At 36.7% G+C, this 23894-nt stretch overlaps 1 protein-coding gene across 2 annotated transcripts in view; it reads right to left on the bottom strand.

Annotated features, from left to right (window-relative positions):
* ACADM (acyl-CoA dehydrogenase medium chain) overlaps positions 1 to 18851 on the bottom strand; it is a 54436-nt gene extending 35585 nt beyond the window's left edge. Inside the window, exons 1-6 of one of the 2 annotated variants that reach the window (XM_037826897.1) lie at positions 18703 to 18851; positions 15315 to 15402; positions 13233 to 13330; positions 13051 to 13120; positions 3700 to 3800; positions 2587 to 2667 (exon numbers count right to left, since the gene is read on the bottom strand). In XM_037826897.1, the coding sequence (XP_037682825.1) occupies positions 2587 to 2667; positions 3700 to 3800; positions 13051 to 13120; positions 13233 to 13330; positions 15315 to 15402; positions 18703 to 18732 (468 nt within the window). In that variant the 5' untranslated portion in view covers positions 18733 to 18851. Of the gene's footprint in view, positions 1 to 2586; positions 2668 to 3699; positions 3801 to 13050; positions 13121 to 13232; positions 13331 to 15314; positions 15403 to 16265; positions 16309 to 18702 lie in introns of those variants that run through there. The other variant, XM_037826898.1, reaches the window with a different exon arrangement.
* Between the last annotated feature and the right edge of the window lie 5043 nt (positions 18852 to 23894).

Raw genomic sequence — 23894 nt, forward strand, 5'->3', positions numbered from 1 at the left:
GGTTAAGTAAGTATACAGGATCACACGGTTAGTATGTGGCAGAACCAAGACTTGAAGCCAGGTCTTGGTAGCTGAAAAGTTCAGTGTTCTTTCACTGTTAACTTTCTAGCTGTTTCCTAGCTCCACTGGAAATGCATTATTTTATAACAAGAGCTTTCTTTACCACTGAGGCTTTTTACACAGACTTCTAGGTTCTAAGACTATGTTTAGAAAAATGAATTAACTGAGTATCTCACCTTTAATAAGCCTGCCCTAACAGTTTAATATTTGGTTCTAATCATCTAATACTACCTATATTTTAGGGGGAAAATGCTTAAAAGATTTAACCCAATCTTTAAAAAGAAATGTGGTTTCTAATTCTACCATTATATATAAAATATATAACCATATATATATAGCTATATATATATCATTCAAATATAATTATTTCAATTTCAGGTAAAATTTATGGCACTAAATGATCCTTAAAAATAACTGAAGTGTTGCTTTATTTATCATTGCATTCTCTTCCTCAACAAGAATATATCTGACCACATAATCAGGTAAGAGATTGTCATGAATATATAACAACATAAATATATCTTTACTATAGAGTTAAATCAAAACACTTGTATCCATTTTTTCTGTAACAATTTTTACTATGATATCATTTTTAAAAGAGAATTTAAATATTCAATTATAGGAAACAGTGAAATATTTACAGTACATCCATTACATGGCAACATATTATACAGTAATACAGAAGATTTATGAGCATAGGAAAATGCTCACATTAATTTAAAAAGGATACAAAACTGCATATATAGTATAACTAATTGTCAAAAACACACTTATATATTAAAAAGTCTAATAAGGAATACAACAAGACAGTCATACCAGCTAACTTCATATCTGAAGGATAATAGGTATTTTCATTCATCTTTAAGCCTCTCTAAACTTTCTAGACTATGTAATTTTACAGTCAGAAAAGTTTTTAGAAGTTTAAGCACAATGTTACATGAAGTACAATTTCTTTTTTCTAAGTTTATACATTTTCTTTTCCCTCAAATTATGTCAACTATTTCTGCCATCAAATTTTGACACCTTTTTGCAGGTTAGGGATTTGGTTTTCTTTAAAGCACAGTAGCACTAAAAGATAAAAGAAGTTCCATTTGTTATAGCTTAACAGACATATATTCCTTCAGTTCAACAACCCCTACACATATCAGAATGTATACTTTATTTTTTTAAAGTTTCTTCTTTTTAGTAGAAAGATATTTAGGACACAGGTTTTTATTTATGAAGCCTATGTAGTACAATTTTAAAAATTCTTATTGGGATTTAAATCATTAACTGAATCTCACTGTAAAGTAAACTTTATTAATTACTGCACCTATTGAATATTTTTATTTTTATCCTTGCCTTTATATTTTGAGTACAGTTATTGCCACTGTGCACTAACAGGAAAACAATACAGTAAAACCTCTATTAATTCAGAAGGTACCAAAACTTAAACAGAAACTACAGTCTGATTGTATTAATATCAAGCAAAACAGCCAAAGAAATGTTTGAAATACCTGAACTACATTTAAAGACTCTCAAATATTTTAGAAATACCTATTTATAAGAAATATGAAAATTACAAATATTCTTACCAGTTCATGGAGGTAGATTCTCCTAAGCACATCTATGTTTCAATTTATTGCCCTATTTCAAGTTACTATACATAAAGGAGAAAAATCTAGATGTTTCACACCACTTTGGATATTTTTGAGAATGTTTAATTTAAACTCTCATTTGTTGGGAAAAAATACTAAACACTTAGAAAATATTATAAATGCCTTTATTATGCAGTACCTGAAATTTAGGTATTTGAAATTAACTTTAAAAATTCATTTTCAAATATTACTTTCTACTCTTTCAGCCCAATTCTCACAATTAGCTCAATTTACTATACTTCAAAATCACAATCACACCCTAGGTTGAGATCTGTTAGAATAACAAACAAGCAGGTAAAAATTCTTATGTAAAGAACACTTCAGAACAGAACCTTAGTATATATAATTATATCTTTAAAAAATCAAATAAAAAATTTTATTGAGTAGCTCTCAGGCAATTAAATAAAATCTATAACTACTCTCCCCAAGTAACTCAGTCATTCAAGAAATGAATTCATATCTCTTCAGTTACATATTCACCATTTAATCTCTTATTAACTTAAAAGACTACTAGTTCAAACATCTATTGTCTTATGTTCACTATCTGAACTTCCTGACAGACCTAAGTTCTTGAACTACAAGTGGCTCCATTCAGGAGACAGCTCACTGGAAATAATCAGGGCTTATTGTGACATTTTTTTTGCATCCCAGAAACATTATTCTACTGAAATATGCTCTTTCTTTCACAAAGTCCTCAATATTATACTTTCAATTTTCTCTCATTTCATGCAAACGGAAGATTTGAGGATTAATTTTTAACTTAAAAATCAGCTGGTAAATTTGTTTTAATGTATTATGGCACAATGTATACACATACTTTGAAAAGGAGAAATCATACCCTTGTTCTCATCTTTAACTATAAAATAAAGCAGCAGTTACACATACTCACACACATCAGTGGCTCCTCAGTCATCCTCCCCAAATACTTCTTTTGTTGTTGGTCATTTCCAGCAATAATAACAGGCATTTGCTATCAAAGAAAATTGACATTAAAAAAAAAATCAAAATATTTTTTATACAATATGTAAGTTCAGAGATGCTATAATTCAAAACAAAATGCTTACTTTTTTCTCCTAAGGGGTAAGTCCAGAGAATTGGCCTTTTATTCTGCCTTTAAGTTACAGAGCTAAACCATGAGGAAATAATTCTACTAATACAAGTATTTTTATAAATTTAGTAAGTTATATATAGGACTTGTTGGAAATGTGATGAGTAACAATCTACTAGAGTACAAGGTAACAAATAAAGAATTAAATTTAGGGTATGTAACTTGATATGTATGATCAGGCTTCTAAGAACTGCTCACTCAATTTCAGCACTGTCACCCGTAGCAGCAAACCAACCTAGTCCTTTTCCTGCTGCTGGCTTCAGACACTGCTCTTACCTAACAACTGCCACTGAAGCAGAAGCCAAAGTGCACAGTATCACCACAAAGACAACAAGGACTACAAGACAACAGGAACAGAATGATCAAGCCTTGCAAGCTTCACTGCACAATGATGTGTTTCTTTTCAAAAAAACACTACGTTCTGCCAACATTTTTATTAAAACCAGTTTAGTTACCACTAGACACAATAAACTATATGAACTCAAGATAGAACTCATGACTAACTCAATAAATCAGGAAAATACTCAGAGACGGGAAGACGAGAAAAATTCACTGAGTCAGGTTAATACTTTGACAATAAGGCAAGTGTCAAAATTCCAAGACCAAGACTGTAAAAAATATTGCTAATGATAATATAATTCAGAGAAAGCTTCTACGAATAAGGTTGGGTAGAGGAAAAAGAAAACTTTTATTTTATCTTGGAATTACTTTCCATTAGGCACTCTCTAAATTTTGAATGTAATTCAGTGAGAAAAAAAGTTCCATAGTGAAATTTTATTTTATAGATAAATGATCATGAACATTACAGGTATGCACTCCTGTCAAACCTAAACTAGCAGTAACTGTCTCATTAGTAACAACTCAGTTAGGCAATTAATTTTCCAAGGAACTTACCCCCAAAGAATTTCCTTCAATAGCAGTCTGAACCCCTGTACATCCATAAGCCATCTCTTCAGTAATTAAACAAGAATCAAAAGTTCCAAGACCGAGGCCCCCTACAGAAACAGAATGTTTTAAGAGTCAATTAAAATATGCATTGCATCGCCACAGGAATAAAGGTGAAATATTCTAATTACTTCTCATATCATCTAATTTGTTTTAAGCAAATTTGCAAATACAGTATCTACAACAAAAGAAACAAAAATGTGTTCTGGCTACCAGTGTAACTTAAGCTTTCCTAAAATAATTTTTAAAATTTCAGAAAATTCTATTACAATTTGTAATGGTTATCCATATTCCTGTTTAGACTTCATTTTTAAAAACTTGATTCAACTCTGCTAAAAGTTTGAGGGAAGCAAAGGAATAACAGTCTCACAGAAAAAAGGTCTCCACAAAATATAAAAATAGATGGTAGGGAAGGGTGAGGCAAGATGGCAGACTGGTGAGCTGTATGTTTTAGTTACTCCTCCAGGAAAGTAGGTAGAAAGCCAAGAACTGCGTGGACTGGACACCACAGAGCAATCTGACTTTGGGCATACTTCATACAACACTCATGAAAACGTGGAACTGCTGAGACCAGCGAAATCTGTAAGTTTTTGTGGCCAGGGGACCCGCGCCCCTCCCTGCCAGGCTCAGTCCCGTGGGAGGAGGGGCTGTCAGCTCCGGGAAGGAGAAGGGAGAACTGCAGTGGCAGCCCTTATCGAAAACTCATTCTACTGATTCAAACTCCAACCATAGATAGACTGAGACCAGACACCAGAGAATCTGAGAGCAGCCAGCCCAGCAGAGAGGAGACAGGCATAGAAAAAAAACAACACGAAAAACTCCAAAATAAAAGCGGAGGATTTTTGGAGTTCTGGTGAACATAGAAAGGGGAAGGGCCCTGAGGCGCATATGCAAATCCTGAAGAAAAGCTGATCTCTCTGCCCTGTGGACCTTTCCTTAATGGCCCTGCTTGCTTTGTCTCTTAGCATTTCAATAACCCATTAGATCTCTGAAGAGGGCCCATTTTGTTGTTGTTGTTGTTTTTGTTTTTGTTTTTTTTTAATCCTTTTTTCTTTTTCTAAAACAATTAATCTAAGAAGCCCAATACAGAAAGCTTCAAAGACTTGCTATTTGGGCAGGTCAAGTCAAGAGCAGAACTAGGAGAGCTCTGAGACAAAACGCAAAAATCCAGTGACTGAGAAAATTCACTAAACACCACAACTTCCCAAGAAAAGGGGGGTGTCCGCTCACAGCCATCATCCTGGTGGACAGGAAACACTCCTGCCCATCACCAGCCCCATACCCCAGAACTGCCCCAGACAACCCAGTGTGACGGAAGTGCTTCAAATAACAGGCACACACCACAAAACTGGGCATGGACATTAGCCTTCCCTGCAACCTCAGCTGATTGTCCCAGAGTTGGGAAGGTGGAGCAGTGTGAATTAACAAAGCCCCATTCAGCCATCGTTTCAGCAGACTGGGAGCCTCCCTACACAGCCCAGCAGCCCAGAACTGCCCTGGGGGATGACATAGCACAGTCATCCCTCAACAGAGGACCCGGGGTGCACAGCCTGGAAGAGGGGCCCACTTGCAAGTCTCAGGAGCCATACGCCAATACCAAGGACTTGTGGGTCACTGGCAGAGACAAACTGTGGCAGGACTGAACTGAAGGATTAGACTATTGCAGCCGCTTTAAAACTCTAGGATCACCAGGGAGATTTGATTGTTAAAGCCACCCCCCCCCTGACTGCCCAGAAACACGCCCCATATACAGGGCAGGCAACACCAACTACACACGCAAGCTTGGTATACCAATTGGACCCCACAAGACTCACTCCCCCACCCACCAAAAAGGCTAAGCAGGGGAGAACTGGCTTGTGGAGAACAGGTGGCTCGTGGACGCCACCTGCTGGTTAGTTAGAGAAAGTGTACTCCACGAAGCTGTAGATCTGATAAATTAGACATAAGGACTTCAATTGGTCTACAAATCCTAAAAGAACCCTATCAAGTTCAGCAAATGCCACGAGGCCAAAAACAACAGAAAATTATCAAGCATATGAAAAAACCAGACGATATGGATAACCCAAGCCCAAGCACCCAAATCAAAAGACCAGAAGAGACACAGCACCTAGAGCAGCTACTCAAAGAACTAAAGATGAACAATGAGACCATAGTACGGGAGATAAAGGAAATCAAGAAGACCCTAGAAGAGCATAAAGAAGACATTGCAAGACTAAATAAAAAAATGGATGATCTTATGGAAATTAAAGAAACTGTTGACCAAATTAAAAAGATTCTGGACACTCATAGTACAAGACTAGAGGAAGTTGAACAACGAATCAGTGACCTCAAAGATGACAGAATGGAGAATGAAAGCATAAAAGAAAGAATGGGGAAAAAAATTGAAAAAATCGAAATGGACCTCAGGGATATGATAGATAATATGAAACGTCCAAATATAAGACTCACCGGTGTCCCAGAAGGGGAAGAAAAGGGTAAAGGTCTAGGAAGAGTATTCAAAGAAATTGTTGGGGAAAACTTCCCAAATCTTCTAAACAACATAAATACACAAATCATGAATGCTCAGCGAACTCCAAATAGAATAAATCCAAATAAACCCACTCCAAGACATATACTGATCACACTGTCAAACACAGAAGAGAAGGAGCAAGTTCTGAAAGCAGCAAGAGAAAAGCAATTCACCACATACAAAGGAAACAGCATAAGACTAAGTAGTGACTACTCAGCAGCCACCATGGAGGCGAGAAGGCAGTGGCACGATATATTTAAAATTCTGAGTGAGAAAAATTTCCAGCCAAGAATACTTTATCCAGCAAAGCTCTCCTTCAAATTTGAGGGAGAGCTTAAATTTTTCACAGACAAACAAATGCTGAGAGAATTTGCTAACAAGAGACCTGCCCTACTGGAGATACTAAAGGGGGCCCTACACACAGAGAAACAAAGAAAGGACAGAGAGACTTGGAGAAAGGTTCAGTACTAAAGAGATTCGGTATGGGTACAATAAAGGATATTAATAGACAGAGGGGAAAAATATGACAAACAGAAACCAAAGGATAAGATGGCTGATTCAAGAAATGCCTTCACGGTTATAACGTTGAATGTAAATGGATTAAACTCCCCAATTAAAAGATATAGATTCGCAGAATGGATCCAAAAAAATGAACCATCAATATGTTGCATACAAGAGACTCATCTTAGACACAGGGACACAAAGAAACTGAAAGTGAAAGGATGGAAAAAAATATTTCATGCAAGCTACAGCCAAAAGAAAGCAGGTGTAGCAATATTAATCTCAGATAAAATAGACTTCAAATGCAGGGATGTTTTGAGAGACAAAGAAGGCCACTACGTACTAATAAAAGGGGCAATTCAGCAAGAAGAAATAACAATCGTAAATGTCTATGCACCCAACCAAGGTGCCACAAAATACATGAGAGAAACACTGGCAAAACTAAAGGAAGCAATTGATGTTTCCACAATAATTGTGGGAGACTTCAACACATCACTCTCTCCTATAGATAGATCAACCAGACAGAAGACCAATAAGGAAATTGAAAACCTAAACAATCTGATAAATGAATTAGATTTAACAGACATATACAGGACATTACATCCCAAATCACCAGGATACACATACTTTTCTAGTGCTCATGGAACTTTCTCCAGAATAGATCATATGCTGGGACATAAAACAAGCCTCAATAAATTTAAAAAAATTGAAATTATTCAAAGCACATTCTCTGACCACAATGGAATACAATTAGAAGTCAATAACCATCAGAGACTTAGAAAATTCACAAATACCTGGAGGTTAAACAACACACTCCTAAACAATCAGTGGGTTAAAGAAGAAATAGCAAGAGAAATTGCTAAATATATAGAGACGAATGAAAATGAGAACACAACATACCAAAACCTATGGGATGCAGCAAAAGCAGTGCTAAGGGGGAAATTTATAGCACTAAACGCATATACTAAAAAGGAAGAAAGAGCCAAAATCAAAGAACTAATGGATCAACTGAAGAAGCTAGAAAATGAACAGCAAACCAATCCTAAACCAAGTAGAAGAAAAGAAATAACAAGGATTAAAGCAGAAATAAATGACATAGAGAACAAAAAAACAATAGAGAGGATAAATATCACCAAAAGTTGGTTCTTTGAGAAGATCAACAAGATTGACAAGCCCCTAGCTAGACTGACAAAATCAAAAAGAGAGAAGACCCATATAAACAAAATAATGAATGAAAAAGGTGACATAACTGCAGATCCTGAAGAAATTAAAAAAATTATAAGAGGATATTATGAACAACTGTATGGCAACAAACTGGATAATGTAGAGGAAATGGACAATTTCCTGGAAATTTATTAACAACCTAGACTGACCAGAGAAGAAACAGAAGACCTCAACCAACCCATCACAAGCAAAGAGATCCAATCAGTCATCAAAAATCTTCCCACAAATAAATGCCCAGGGCCACATGGCTTCACGGGGGAATTCTACCAAACTTTCCAGAAAGAACTGATACCAATCTTACTCAAACTCTTTCAAAACATTGAAGAAAATGGAACACTACCTAACTCATTTTATGAAGCTAACATCAATCTAATACCAAAACCAGGCAAAGACGCTACAAAAAAGGAAAACTACTGGCCAATCTCCCTAATGAATATAGATGCAAAAATCCTCAACAAAATACTTGCAAATCGAATCCAAAGACACATTAAAAAAATCATACACCATGACCAAGTGGGGTTTATTCCAGGCATGCAAGGATGGTTTAACATAAGAAAATCAATCAATGTATTACAACACATTAACAAGTCAAAAGGGAAAAATCAATTGATCATCTCAATAGATGCTGAAAAAGCATTTGACAAAATCCAACATCCCTTTTTGATAAAAACATTTCAAAAGGTAGGAATTGAAGGAAACTTCCTCAACATGATAAAGAGCATATAGGAAAAACCCACAGCCAGCATAGTACTCAATGGTGAGAGACTGAAAGCCTTCCCTCTAAGATCAGGAACAAGACAAGGATGCCCGCTATCACCCCTGTTATTCAACATTGTGCTGGAAGTGCTAGCCAGGGCAATCCGGCAAGACAAAGAAATAAAAGGCATCCAAATTGGAAAAGAAGAAGTAAAACTGTCATTGTTTGCAGATGATATGATCTTATATCTAGAAAACCCTGAGAAATCGACGATACAGCTACTACAGCTAATAAACAAATTTAGCAAAGTAGCGGGATACAAGGTTAATGCACATAAGTCAGTAATGTTTCTATATGCTAGAAATGAACAAACTGAAGAGACACTCAAGAAAAAGATACCATTTTCAATAGCAACTAAAAAAATCAAGTACCTAGGAATCAACTTAACCAAAGATGTAAAAGACCTATACAAAGAAAACTACATAACTCTACTAAAAGAAATAGAAGGGGACCTTAAAAGATGGAAAAATATTCCATGTTCATGGATAGGAAGGCTAAATGTCATCAAGATGTCAATTCTACCCAAACTCATCTACAGATTCAATGCAATCCCAATCAAAATTCCAACAACCTACTTTGCAGACTTGGAAAAGCTAGTTATGAAATTTATTTGGAAAGGGAAGATGCCTCGAATTGCTAAAGACACTCTAAAAAAGAAAAACGAAGTGGGAGGACTTACACTCCCTGACTTTGAAGCTTATTATAAAGCCACAGTTACCAAAACAGCATGGTACTGGCACAAAGATAGACATATAGATCAATGGAATCGAATTGAGAATTCAGAGATAGACCCTCAGATCTACGGCCGACTGATCTTTGATAAGGCCCCCAGAGTCACTGAACTGAGTCATAATGGTCTTTTCAACATATGGGGCTGGGAGAGTTGGATATCCATATCCAAAAGAATGAAAGAGGACCCCTACCTCACCCCCTACACTCAAAATGGACCAAAGATCTCAATATAAAAGAAAGTACCATAAAACTCCTAGAAGATAATGTAGGAAAACATCTTCAAGACCTTGTATTAAGAGGCCACTTCCTAGACTTTACACCCAAAGCACAAGCAACAAAAGAGAAAATAGATAAATGGGAACTCCTTAAGCTTAGAAGTTTCTGCACCTCAAAGGAATTTCTCAAAAAGGTAAAGAGGCAGCCAACTCAATGGGAAAACATTTTTGGAAACCATGTATCTGACAAAAGACTGATATCTTGCATATATAAAGAAATCCTACAACTCAATGACAATAGTACAGTCGGCCCAATTATAAAATGGGCAAAAGATATGAAAAGACAGTTCTCTGAAGAGGAAATACAAATGGCCAAGAAACACATGAAAAAATGTTCAGCTTCACTAGCTATTAGAGAGATGCAAATTAAGACCACAATGAGATACCATCTAACACCGGTTAGAATGGCTGCCATTAAACAAACAGGAAACTACAAATGCTGGAGGGGATGTGGAGAAATTGGAACTCTTATTCACTGTTGGTGGGACTGTATAATGGTTCAGCCACTCTGGAAGTCAGTCTGGCAGTTCCTTAGAAAACTAGACATCGAGTTACCATTCGATCCAGCGATTGCACTTCTCGGTATATACCCGGAAGATCGGAAAGCAGTGACACGAACAGATATCTGCACGCCAATGTTCATAGCAGCATTATTCACAATTGCCAAGAGATGGAAACAACCCAAATGTCCTTCAACAGATGAGTGGATAAATAAAATGTGGTATCTACACACGATGGAATACTACGCGGCAGTAAGAAGGAACGATCTCGTGAAACATATGACAACATGGATGAACCTTGAAGACATAATGCTGAGCGAAATAAGCCAGGCACAAAAAGAGAAATATTATATGCTACCACTAATGTGAACTTTGAAAAATGTAAAACAAATGGCTTATAATGTAGAATGTAGGGGAACTAGCAATAGAGAGCAATTAAGGAAGGGGGAACAATAATCCAAGAAGAACAGATAAGCTATTTAACGTTCTGGGGATGCCCAGGAATGACTATGGTCTGTTAATTTCTGATGGATATAGTAGGAGCAAGTTCACAGAAATGTTGCTATATTAGGTAACTTTCTTGGGGTAAAGCAGGAACATGTTGGAAGTTAAGCAGTTATCTTAGGTTAGTTGTCTTTTTCTTACTCCCTTGTTATGGTCTCTTTGAAATGTTCTTTTATTGTATGTTTGTTTTCTTTTTAACTTTTTTTTCATACAGTTGATTTAAAAAAGAAGGGAAAGTTAAAAAAAAAAAAAAAAAACAAGGAAAAAAAAAGGTGTAGTGCCCCCTTGAGGAGCCTGTGGAGAATGCAGGGGTATTCGCCTACCCCGCCTCCATGGTTGCTAACATGACCACAGACATAGGGGACTGGTGGTTTGATGGGTTGGGCCCTCTACCACAGGTTTTACCTTTGGGAAGACGGTTGCTGCAAAGGAAAGGCTAGGCCTCCCTATGGTTGTGCCTAAGAGCCTCCTCCCGAATGTCTCTTTGTTGCTCAGATGTGGCCCTGTCTCTCTAGCTAAGCCAACTTGAAAGGTGAAATCAGTGCCCTCCCCCCTACGTGGGATCAGACACCCAGGGGAGTGAATCTCCCTGGCAACGTGGAATACGACTCCCGGGGACGAATGTAGACCTGGCATCGTGGGACGGAGAACATCTTCTTGACCAAAAGGGGGATGTGAAAGGAAATGAAATAAGCTTCAGTGGCAGAGAGAATCCAAAAGGAGCCGAGAGGTCACTCTGGTGGGCACTCTTACGCACACTTTAGACAACCCTTTTTAGGTTCTAAAGAATTGGGGTAGCTGGTGGTGGATACCTGAAACTATCAAACTACAACCCAGAACCCATGAATCTCGAAGACAGTTGTATAAAAATGTAGCTTATGAGGGGTGACAAGGGGATTGGGAAAGCCGTAAGGACCACACTCCACTTCGTCTAGTTTATGGATGGATGAGTAGAAAAATAGGGGAAGGAAACAAACAGACAAAGGTACCCAGTGTTCTTTTTTACTTCAATTGCTCTTTTTCACTCTAATTATTATTCTTGTTATTCTTGTGTGTGTGCTAATGAAGGTGTCAGGGATTGATTTGGGTGATGAATGTACAACTATGTAATGGTACTGTGAACAATCGAAAGTACGATTTGTTTTGTATGACTGCGTGGTATATGAATATATCTCAATAAAATGAAGATTAAAAAAAAAAAAAAGACATAATGCTGAGCAAAATAAGCCAGGCACAAAAAGAGAGATATTGTATGTTAGCACTAATGTGAATTCTGTGAAAAATGTACAATGTTTTATACTGTAGAATGTAGGGGACCTAGAGATACCAATTAGTGGAGGGGGAATGATAATCTAATAAGAACAGATAAACTATGGAGGGTAATCTCAATGTTATGGGAATGCTCAGGAATGATTATGGTTTGTAAGCTTTCTTGGATACAGTAAGATCATGTTGGAAGCAATAGAGTTATTTTAGGTTTTTTTTTCTCTTATTCCTTTGTTTTCTTAGGGGTTGTTAATTTTCTTGGGGTATGGTAGGAACATGTTGGAAGCAATGTAGTTATTTTAGATTATTTGTTTTTCTTACTCCTCTGTTTGGACATGGTTTATTAATTTTCTTGGGGTATGGTAGGAACATATTGGAAGCAAAGTAGTTATTTTAGGTTATTTGTTTTCCTTAATCCATTGCTTTGTTTGAAATGTTGTGCGGTTTTTTTGGTTGTTGTTTGCTTGTTTGTTTTTAATTTTTTGATAAACAAAGTTAAAAAATTGAAAAAAAATCAGTAGAAAAATGGGAGTAAAAACTAAATGACAAATAGGGTGGGATGGGGGGATGGTTTGGGTATTCTCTTTTCACTTTTATTTTTTATTCTTATTCTGATTCTTTCTGATGTAAGGAAAATGTTCAGAAATAGATTGTGGTGATGAACGCATAACTATATGATCATACTGTGAACAGTTGATTGTATACCATGGATGACTGTATGGTTTGTGAATATATTTCAATAAAACTGAATTAAAAAAAAAAATAGATGGTAGGACTAAAATGCAACAAATTGAACAACTCTATAGAGAGAAGTCACCTAGGTTTAGGATCAAGTTAAGGTTGGAACAAGTTATCAAGAAGGAAAAATGTCTCTAAGAATGAGTACAGGGCTCTTAAAAAGCAGGTAAATACTGAATTCTGAACATGGAGACAAAGATTGAAATCCATTTAATACTCAGAATGACTGGGTAGAATTTCAAAATTTTTCTTGTTCATTTGCATTCCAGGGTTAAAATTGTGAAGAAAGCTTACCACAACTCTCTGGAATGTGTGTATTCATCAAACCAAGGTCCCAGGCTCTTTTAATTAAGGGAACAGGGTACTAAAGAAGAAAAAAAAAGAAGAAAAAGAAAGCCAGTTAAAACACATTTAAAATTTACATGATTTTGTTAAAATGTAAAAGGTTTTTTTCTCCTTAAAATGTATATACCCACCTCGCCAGTTTTATCATATTCTGCAGCAACAGGGATTATTTCCTCTCTGGCAAACTTACGAGCAGTAGCTTGAAATTCTTTTTGTTGTTCAGTGAGTTCTAAGGGAAAATTATTTAGAAAACATTACAATAGGGCAATGAGATGAAGAAAAAAGTCCTATGAAATTTGCATGTTCCTGATCTCAAGAACCAGTTTAACTAGGGAGATGAAACACACTCAGTGACCACAAAACAAATAAAATTTGTTTCAAAACTTCATATAAGAATACCAACATAATGTAAATTTTACTCCTCCTTTAAAGTTATATAAGTTAAGTCTGTGAATTAGAATGCAGCAACTGGTAAATGTGATTGAGGAAGGTTTTTCAAAAGATAAAGACATAAAACCTTGCTATAACGCTAGTTAAGCGGTATTCAAACAATTCAATTACTTAATATATGGAGTTGTATAAAACTAATGAAATGAACATGGTGGCTGGATTGAGGACTGGAGTTGATCATTAATTGCGCAGTTTCAAATCCATGTTATCATAGGGTTTTAATGTAGTTGCAATGAACAACAAAGAATAGGTGGGATTTAAAAGAGGTATTGGTATTTAGGGCAAGAAGATTGAGAACAGAAGCAAAGGTGAAAAAATAAGCAAGGTTATGTTTAAGGCTATAATAATTATTTGCAAGAAGTTGTGAGAAATAAAATACAAAAGGCATTAAAATTTTGCTGCCAAACTGAATGGTTTATGCCATCATTTTAAAAATAAGGAAACTAAAGCCCAGAGTGAGGAAGTGATAGCCCCACAGTCTTGTAATGAACTGGTAGTAGAAATATGTTTAGAGTTGTCATCCAGTGTTCTCTATATCACAATCTTATTCGATTGTTGTCAGTCCATGCCAAGTTTGTGGGTGGGTAAAGAGTAGGGATGGCAGTGATCAACTGTCTTACTTGTTGAGAAACTACTTAGATCCATTCACTACATGCTAGGGACTTAACATATATCATGTAATTTAATCATCAAAGAAATCCTGTGTTGTAAATATTATCCCCATTTTATACATAAGGAACCTGATGTAGCTGGTCGTGTTATTACTCTGCCGTTGCATTTCACAATCTCCCTCTTAAACACTTGTATCTGTCTCTTCCTGCTAACTACCATATAACATCCCTGCTAATCTTTTACTACTGAGTAGGCTCTGTATGTGACAAGCTAAAATTAGACAGCAATACCAGCGCACCAATGCTTATATCTCATAGAGAAGTAAGATCCATCACCCCAAATTGCTATCCTCACATGCTTGAAAATCTTCATTGAATTCTGTCTTTAAACCTTTATAAAAGGAACTAACAACTGTAAAAAATAAAACAAAAACCAAAAACCCATCACCCTAGAGAGCTATGAAGCTGTCATCTGTACCTGGGTGTAAGCTAGTTAGCTGCCTTTTACTATTTTCTAAGGTCAAGTGAACTGAGAAAATGGTTTTTTCTGGAGGAAAGATGATAATTTTGAAGCAAGAAATACTTTAAGAGGCAAAAGATGCCAAAGATAAGGATTACTATTCTTTTTTTTTTTTTTTTTTTGGCTGCGGTCTCACATTATAAAGAAAAAGGGAAGGAAAATCCTCTTCTTTTTCTCTTTGACACCTCATGGCTCCTGGGTCCCAGACTGAACTCCCATCTAGTAGCACTAAAGCTACAGTTCTGATATATTATGACCAAAACAGGCCTTATCCTATTACTAGGCACCGAGCACTGCGTACCTACTATATATTTTAAAAATATTTGTTGAATTCAAATATCTAAGCTGAAGACTATCTATACATCAGTAAATTTATAATTTATTTTGGGCTATTTACTCAGCTAAATGGGAAGGAATATATATGTATGTATACTGCTACCACAGATCTATGAGTAAGGTAGCATGCCACTGAAGAAAAGAAGATCAAGAACAATTTGTGGATGTTGATTGTTCCTACTCATTGTCAGACATTATTAAGTCTATTTACCAAACATATTCCAGATAAATACACATACAGAACTGCATATGTATAACAAACATAAGTGTAAAGTCAATGGACAGATCATATATACCAAAATTAAAACCGATTCTGGGTTCACGTTGTAGGGCAGCTTTTGTATGTTGTGATCTCCAGTAAAAATGAGAAATACTTCTCAGGACCTGTAAGAATAATTTCATTAAAATAAATTTGTTAAATTAAATATTAATCAAATAAGAGATTACTGACAATTAAAAGTGAATACGGTAACTTGTTTGGTCATACTCAAAAACACAGCTTTTTAAGGCACCATTTCTTAAATGCTTTCAACTATAATTTGATTTCTCTAGTAATCCAATTAACAGTTATATCAACATGTATCATAGAGGAAATACTTTGAAAAGTAAAAAAAATAAAACTTATCAGTGGTATTTGTACAACTGAAGTAGAGGGTTCCCAGGACAAAGAAGCCAGGGGAAGTAGTAGACTTATGCTGCTATTCTGGAAATCTTACCTATAAGCTGCTAGGACTTTGGTGACTGGAGATCTGGGGTGGGGACAATAGGATGGAATTCTTCTGTATTATGGAGCTGCCTAGTCTATCAACTTTGATCCGTGTCCCTATGAACTGCTCAGGTATGCCGCTCATGTATCTCCTACTTGGAAGATCCCGTTTCTAAGATACCTCACTCTAAATAAAAACAAATTAATAAAAAAACATGTTCTATATTTTCTGCTGCTGCCTATACACATTCTTAGTACTCTCTAAGCCAAGGGTCAGCAAACTCTGGCATCTAGTTTTTGTAAATAGTATGTTATTGGAACACAGCCACATCATGTTGTCTATGGAGGCTTTCACAGCAGAGCTAAGTAGAGGCCACAGAGACCATATGGCTCACAAAGCCAAAAGTATTTACTGTCTGGTACTTTACCAAAAAAAGTTCTGAACTACTAATACACTACTTGTCTTTTTATGCTTAACACCTACAATGTACTCTTATTTATTCAAAAGGATATATAAAAAGGAATATAATCAGATACATACATGCTGTTTATCTCTGCAATCCATTTTTAAACTGGTGACAATTTAATGGACACAAAGGTAACCTTTGGCAGTTAAAATGAAAAACACAATGTTGCTCTTGAGTAAATGTTTGAGACAAACAAAATTACACAATTTACACATCCAAAGATTTTGATGGAATCCAAATCTGATAAACTAGATACTGAGAGTAAAGAGAAGCTGAACAAAATACTAAAAGATCAAGAACCGAACTTGCTTGTGTTGTTCAAAACAGAAATTGTTCACTTTGTAGACAACTGGAGCTTATAATCACCCACATTTTAAGTGACCCTAATTAGAGTGTCAAATATCATCCTAATTTAAATAGCCCCTTTAAAATAATAACATATCTCATACTACAATTTGAAAACACAATTTCAAAAAGTTTCAGAGTATGAACTCATTTTTGCTGCGATTTTCATTACTTTCATTTTGGAAGTAAAACTTGGTTTCTGTGGTCCTCCTTTCTCCCATCAAAGACCTAACCTATTCTTGTTTAGTCACATTCTATGTATTAATTCATTGAATTCCCAAACTAAGCCTAGGATTATTAAGGCACTATTTTTATTCCTATTTTGTACATGAAGAAACTGAGGCTCATAGAGGTGAAATATAATTACCTAAGTTCACTCTGCTATAGTAGGTAGTGGAACCACAATTCTATGAAGGGGGGAAAAAAACCCTACAAAAATCAAGACCTAAAATCTTGATTGAATCATAAATGTATTTAAACATCACCACACAAAAATCAGACCTCACAAAACAGGTAAAATTGTCTGTTGAGGGAATTTCAATAGGGAATTATTTAGTGGATTTAAAATAACTTAAAGTCAGTGTACACGTGCATTTTTAGGAAATCATCTATTATATAAAACAATACAAAAGTAGCCGTAGTCAGGGAACAGGGCTCATCAACAGGTTCTTCATAACAATGTTTGGCATTTAAATATAGAGAGGAGTCTTAGTAGAAACAAAATATAGAAATAGCTCAGAATTTGGTTAGAATCCTTCAATTTGAGTCTAGCTCTGCAACTATCTTCCTGATCTTGGACAGGTTCTGAACTTCTCAAAGACTTTTTTCAAATCCGGAAAATGGGGTTAAGCCCTCTGGGTACTTTGTTGGGATGACTGAGATAATCTTTTGAAAACATACTGCCATACAAGACTGGTTTTAACACTTTAGACTCTTCCCAGGAAATGTGCATTCCAATTCTCCATAAGACAGCAATTTTAATCAAGCACTAAATCTGCAATAGCAATGCTATACTTCAACAGTTTTGCATAATTTTTAGGAATATCAGATCCTTACTTTTATGGATTTTTCTTTAATGTCAAGAAAAGATGAAAAGGTCTTATTTTTCTGGGTCCTGTTTTTCTGTGTCCTTCGTTGGAGAGATTGAGAAATCTCTCAGCCTTCTTTCTTTCTGATGTCAGAGTTAAAAATAATGTTTAAAATCCCCCAATTGCTGCCTTCAGAGCCCATTAATTTGTACAGCAATGAAACAAAACAAAACAAAACAAAAAAACACCACTGGTTAATAATCTATTAGAATTGTTGTCAGGGAAGCGTCTTTCTTAACTTAAATTTAAATGACATTTAAATGTTTGAATAAATAGCATTTAAGATACCAATATGTATCTAGTGAATAACAACCTATTGAGAATCTGCAATACTAGATTATATAGATAAGTGCAACGAAAGTTCTGGTGAGTTTTGTTTTGTTTTTTAACGAAAGCAACACGGAAGCCTCCTCCTCCATATTTACAAGCCAAAAGCGTATTAAACGTATTAAGTACCGCCAGGAGCAGCTGCTCTATTTTCCTCTACTCGGGATTTTGCAGGCACCCAAGATAAAATAAATAATTTTAATTTAATAGAAGACACAATGTCCGAATTCCACCCTAATATTCAACAATGACACAATGACATCTATTTTGTGACATCCTTCCTAGGCTGGGGATAAAGAACGGGTAGGGAGAGTTTTCTCGATCTGCTACTGAGCCAGTTAAGCAAAACTAGATAAGTGGTTCTGAGATCTCTCCGTTCAGAGACAGGTTCACCTCGGGGGAAGGGTAGGATTCCTGGGGCATGTATCTTAAGAGTTCCCGGGCCAGAAAGAAAAAGAATATTCCGAAATAGGACGTCGTTTGTATAGGAGTGAGTTGCCGGAAGGATACCGGAAAGTGAACTCCTGAGTTGCATCTTGTGTCTTGGTGAGAGGAGCGAGTGGAGCGGAAAGGCGGTGAGGGTCCGAAATACCGGGAAGCGGCTAGAGTTGAGGTAAGGGACCCCGAGGCAGGCTTCCCCCGCCACCCGCGGCTTCCTACCACTCCCGATCGCATTCCGTCCAGGGCCCACCTCCCCAAACATCACAATATCCGTTCCCCAACCCCACCTCAGCCCACATCTCCCTCTCACCCCGCAGCTTCGGCTAAATGTCGCTGCCATGTCGGCTCCAGGTCCTCCTACTCAGACGCCAGCGCACTAGGGAGAGTCGAGGCACTCGGTTTACTTGAGCGCAAGTAAATCCATCTAGTTCCGCCCACTGGGGAGGGACTTGGGAGAGATGCAAGGGCGTGGGGGTGGGGGTGGGGGGCAGGACGCCACGTGACAGACGCGAGGGTCTGCGTGTGAGAAGCAGGGGGCGGGGAAGGGGGGTAGGGGCGCGTGCGCGTGCTCTCCAAAGTTCGGTTCTGTGACCCTCGCCGACACCTTGGGCGATCTTAGGCGGGGGGTGTAGTGGCACTGCGAGGCCTGACTGGTCCCGAGAGGCGGCCAAAAGACTTCGCTTCCTTCTGCTCCTCTGAGTCCTCTGTCCTTCTCTGGAAGAAACTGAGGTTGATAGCGGTGCGGAGAGGGAACCCGAGGGAGGGGCGGCGGAGAAGCTGCGAGGCGGGGAGCGGGCGAGAGGGACGGGGACAGGGTAACCGAGAGGCGCGGAGGGAGGAGCGGGCGTGGTTCGGGTCAGGACCGGAATCTGGGTGAGAGGGCGCCGCGGCAGCCTTTGGTCGGACGGCAGGGGGCAACGGCCACGACGATCTTGACCCGGTAATAGTCTCCAACACAAGTCTTTTCTTCCTTAAGGATTCAGAGTACATTTTACTGTGGAACGCGGAACCTAAAGTGGCCGGAGTTTTGTGTTTCGAGAAATTTAAACAAACAGGGAAATTTACTTCGGAAAACTCGTCCTTTCTGAATATTTCAAAGGCGGTTTATTACCACCTGTGTGTATGGATGTGGAGAGTGTCCTTGGAAATAGCCTAAAACTCCTGGCCCAGCGAATGAACGTTGACAATAAACGTCTGCCTGAAACACTCTACTTAGATTCACTTTCTGTTCAAATTACCCCTGAGTTCTGAATTGGCTGTTGTGATTGTTATGAAGCTGGGATTTTGTTTTTCCAAAACTGTCCAGGTTTGAATACCTCTTTGTGAAAGCTAATAAAAACCCCAATGCAAGCCAGAAATGTAACTGATTCCCATATTTCCCAAGACTTCATTTCCGTTGTGCCCATCCTAGTTCAGGCCTCATCACCGCTTTTGTTAACTAACTCCTAAGAATCTCTGTTTCCTAGTAAAGGCCACCCATAATCAAATTCTAATCTACTTCATTTTTTTGTGTCCTGTTATTTTACTCACCTACCAGAACCCTCTACTAAGTCTTTGGGAATTTGCTTAATTCAAGGTTAGAGTACCAATAAAATTCAGAAAATGCAGAACTTATTTTGTCCTGGAAATGGCAAGAAAGCTTTCAACAAGGTAGATAGGATGCAAACTGGACTCCTAAGTTTGGGTAGGATTTGGCTATGCATGTCTTCTTTTTTCGAATTTCTTATTCTTAATATTGTTAAACTTAGACAAAATGAACAAAAAGTATAATATTGACCCATATGCCCTAGATTCAGAAATTGTTAGTATTTTGCCATATTTGTTTTATTTCTATATTTATGTATTATTTGTTGTTTGTTTTGTTTGGGGCGAACCATCTGAAAGTAAGTTGTAGATGTTAAGACACTTCACCTCTAAAACCTTCAGCATACTTTTCCTGTAAGGACATTACCCCACATAACTACAATACCTTTATCACATGTAAGAAAATTAACAGTTATTCTCTAATATCCTTTAATATCCTGTCAGTATGTAGATTTCTCCAGTTGTGCTCCAAATGCCTTTTGTATATAGTTTGTTTTTGAACCAGCGTCCTCTCACTGATTACCCATTGCAGTTGGCTTTTAAGTTTCTCTGGCTTCTTTTAATCTAAAACATTCCTTTCCCTTTTAAGAAAAAAAAATTGACTTTTTTTTTTTTTTTTTTTTAACAGACCAAACCATTTGTCTCTAAAAACACCCTGATTTTAGGTTGTCTGTGGTGGTATTTAATTTGTGCCTCTGTATTTTGTATTTCCTACAAACCGCAAGTTACTAAACATGTTTGGGCCCAGACCAAATTTGTGCAAAGCACTAGCTGTTGCAGCTGTGAGATGGAAAAACATGCCAGGCACAGAAATAGACATAGATTTATAAGGATTTACGGACAGGAGAGATTCTCCAGCGGCAGCAATCCAGAGGGCTAGTGCTCTGCAAAGGGACAGGAGTGCAAGAGGCAGTATGTATATGATTTTAGAACAAAGACATTACATATAGTATCAGGACATTGGGTATCTAGTATAATCAGGCCTAAGACCTGATGTTTTATAAAGATTAATGTTTAAGATACTATCAGTGTCTTTTAAACATGGTGTGATTACCTTCTTACCTCTCCGGGGATACTGTTTACTTTTGTAATCTTTGTCCTTGGCTAAAACAGGCCTGCTGTGTCCCTGGGGCACGGGCCACCACAACATCTAAACAATCTATGGTTAAGATAAAACATATTTGTCAAAGACAGTTTACAGCTCATGCTATGTAATTCATATTCTTTCATTAGGAGGTGCATAATGTCAGCTTTGTCCTAGTATTAGTAAGAACAAGTTTAATCATTTGGTTAAAGTGGTGACTAGCAGTTCTTTCTATAGTAGTTATATTTTTCCCTTTGAAATTAAGAAGTAATCTATAGAGTGACATTTGGCACCACAGCAAACAGTCTTTCACCTAAACTACCCAGTGGTAGTCATGGAATAGCTTCTCAATAAATACCTTTTAATTAATTGAACACTGTTACACAAAACTTTTACTACAATTTTAGGTGATAAACCCAAAGATCTCTCCAATGTCCCTTCTTCCCCTGTCATGGGTTCAATGCCACGAGAGCCATTCTTTACATTAGAGGTTCTTAACCTGAGATCCGTGAATAAATTTAAGGTAGATCTGAGAATCCTCTGGAGTTAAATGCAAACTTCACATGTATGCATCCATTCTGAGAAATAGATTTACACAGGTTGGAAGATAGAGTATACGAGTTCATTTGTTGGTAGTTTGGTGGATGTGGTAGAGGGAATAGTCAAGGTTTTCTTCTGATTGTTTTTATTTCTCTATGAAGTAGAAAACAAAGTTATCAGCAATGAGGAAATGTAAGAAATTTGAGAATAAGGAGAGTGTAAAGTTATTGTCTAGGAATAACTTATTTCCTCTTTCCTCAAACTTTTGGGAAGTGAAGATGTGAAGGGGTGAGGAACAATGCAAGGGTGGTGTGCTCAATGCGCTGGCATGCTTGATAAGTGAAAAATTATTGAAACTGGAATACTGAAGGGAATGAGGGTGGAGAGGTGCAGTTGTGGTAAAGACAAGGTCTAGGGTATAGGAATGAGTAGTTGAAGTAGAGTGGAGAACAAGTCAAAGAACTCAGCTTATTTGGAGGATCATCTATACAGATATTGAAATTCACAAGAATTACAATGTTTAAAATGACTTTGAGCCAAGTGCAAAAATCTTGGTAACATCCTTAACTCTTTTGCTCAGAAAAATAGGAAGTAATGGTTATAGAATTGTAATTATAAACTGATATTTTTGGTAGAAAACAGTAGCATTAATGATTTTGGTACCAGATGTTTTCTTTCCCATTACTTTTTCAAACAATATTGCTTTTCTTTCCTTTCTACCAATCTTAATAAAGCCAGGTGTATTATATTATGTTGTTACGAAAATTGAGTCCTGAAATAATTTTAATTAAATCATTTTTCATAATTTGATGCTGTGATAAAAGGAATTTATGATTATATCTGGCAAGCCTCTGCATGTTGGTTAAGGCTTTTTCAGTCTTGGCAATGAAAAACCATTTTCCCGTTCAGTGACATTTCTGTTTCCAGAACAAAGGTCATGCTTAAAAATTGTTGTTCCTACTTAAGCATTAGATATAGTTATTGCATTAGATCCCGGGAACTGTCATTTACAGTGAAGTTTTTCTCTCTTAAAGACCTCTTTTTTTTTTTTTTTACATGAAAAGGATTAATCTGTATGTGTATGCATATAAATATATCAAGAAAATGAACCCTAGACATTTAAAGTCAGAAGATATACTCTTATGTCATATGATATATTATTTTACATCTAATGAATGAACTCTGGATGATATAGCTGAAGTTTTATGACTGTCTAATTTTTCTTTGAATTTCAGGCCTTTGGAAAATGGGATTGTCAGCGTATCTAACTGGATGCTAAGGGAATGTGATAAGGCTAATAAAATTTTCTTGCTGAGGTATTTGTTTCATTCTATTAACATGATTATTTCCTAATTTACTAAGTATGGGATGGTGAAAATGATTTAATTTATGTCGTTTTTTAGAATCTTTCAATGGAAAACTATTTGTAATTTGTTCTTTGGTCTTCACGGTGCATGTAAAATACTTCTATTTAATTTAATATCATGATTGATTAGATTCTGTAGTTAAAAATTTGTTGAGGTCTACACACTGTATCAGCAAAAATTGAGTGGGATTTTTATCACTATTACAGAATTTTGCAAAGTTGTTTTCACCACATCTTGTTAGGGCACTTATCTGTAAATTACAGAAAATATGACTGTATAGAAATCTCTTTGCTTCTCACAAATTACAATAAGTAGTTTCACTGACTTCCCAAGCTTCTTTTTTCTACGCCATTTAAGAGATGATTCCCTTCGTGTGTTATGTAACTCATTCAAACAGTACATAAAATGGAGATTTTCATTTAATTGCTTTGGTAGAAGAAGCAAGCCTAATAATATTTTATATATGCATTTTAAAGAAGAAAGAACTATGGCTAGCAATCAAGATCTTAATTTTTCTGTTTTGCATATTCACATATTTTTGAGAAGAACTTTGTGTAACTAAAATTTGTATATTTCCTACAGTGCCAGCTACTTTTCCCCCTGAAATTAGTCTACTAACATTGTCCATTACTGGCTGCTTTGCTCACACCCTCTTCTATGGGAATCTGCCCTGCCTATAGTTTGCTCTCATAGCAGCTGTGTTATTACTATCTGTAGCCTTGTTGCTTCTTTCCCAGAGTTTTTTTTGACCAAGGAATGGCAGTCTGACCTAAGGAAAATTAGTCCATGAACTGTTCAGCAGTTTATCAATGGCCTGGTATAAAAAAAGTGAATTTAGCCAATCAGATTGTCTGTCTTCAGATTCTACATCTAAGAAACAGAGAAAGAGGTGGTGGTGGTTGATAACTGAAAGCCCACCAGTTAGAG

The sequence above is a fragment of the Choloepus didactylus genome, chromosome 2 (genome assembly GCF_015220235.1).
Source record: "Choloepus didactylus isolate mChoDid1 chromosome 2, mChoDid1.pri, whole genome shotgun sequence".
NCBI lineage: Eukaryota > Metazoa > Chordata > Mammalia > Pilosa > Megalonychidae > Choloepus > Choloepus didactylus.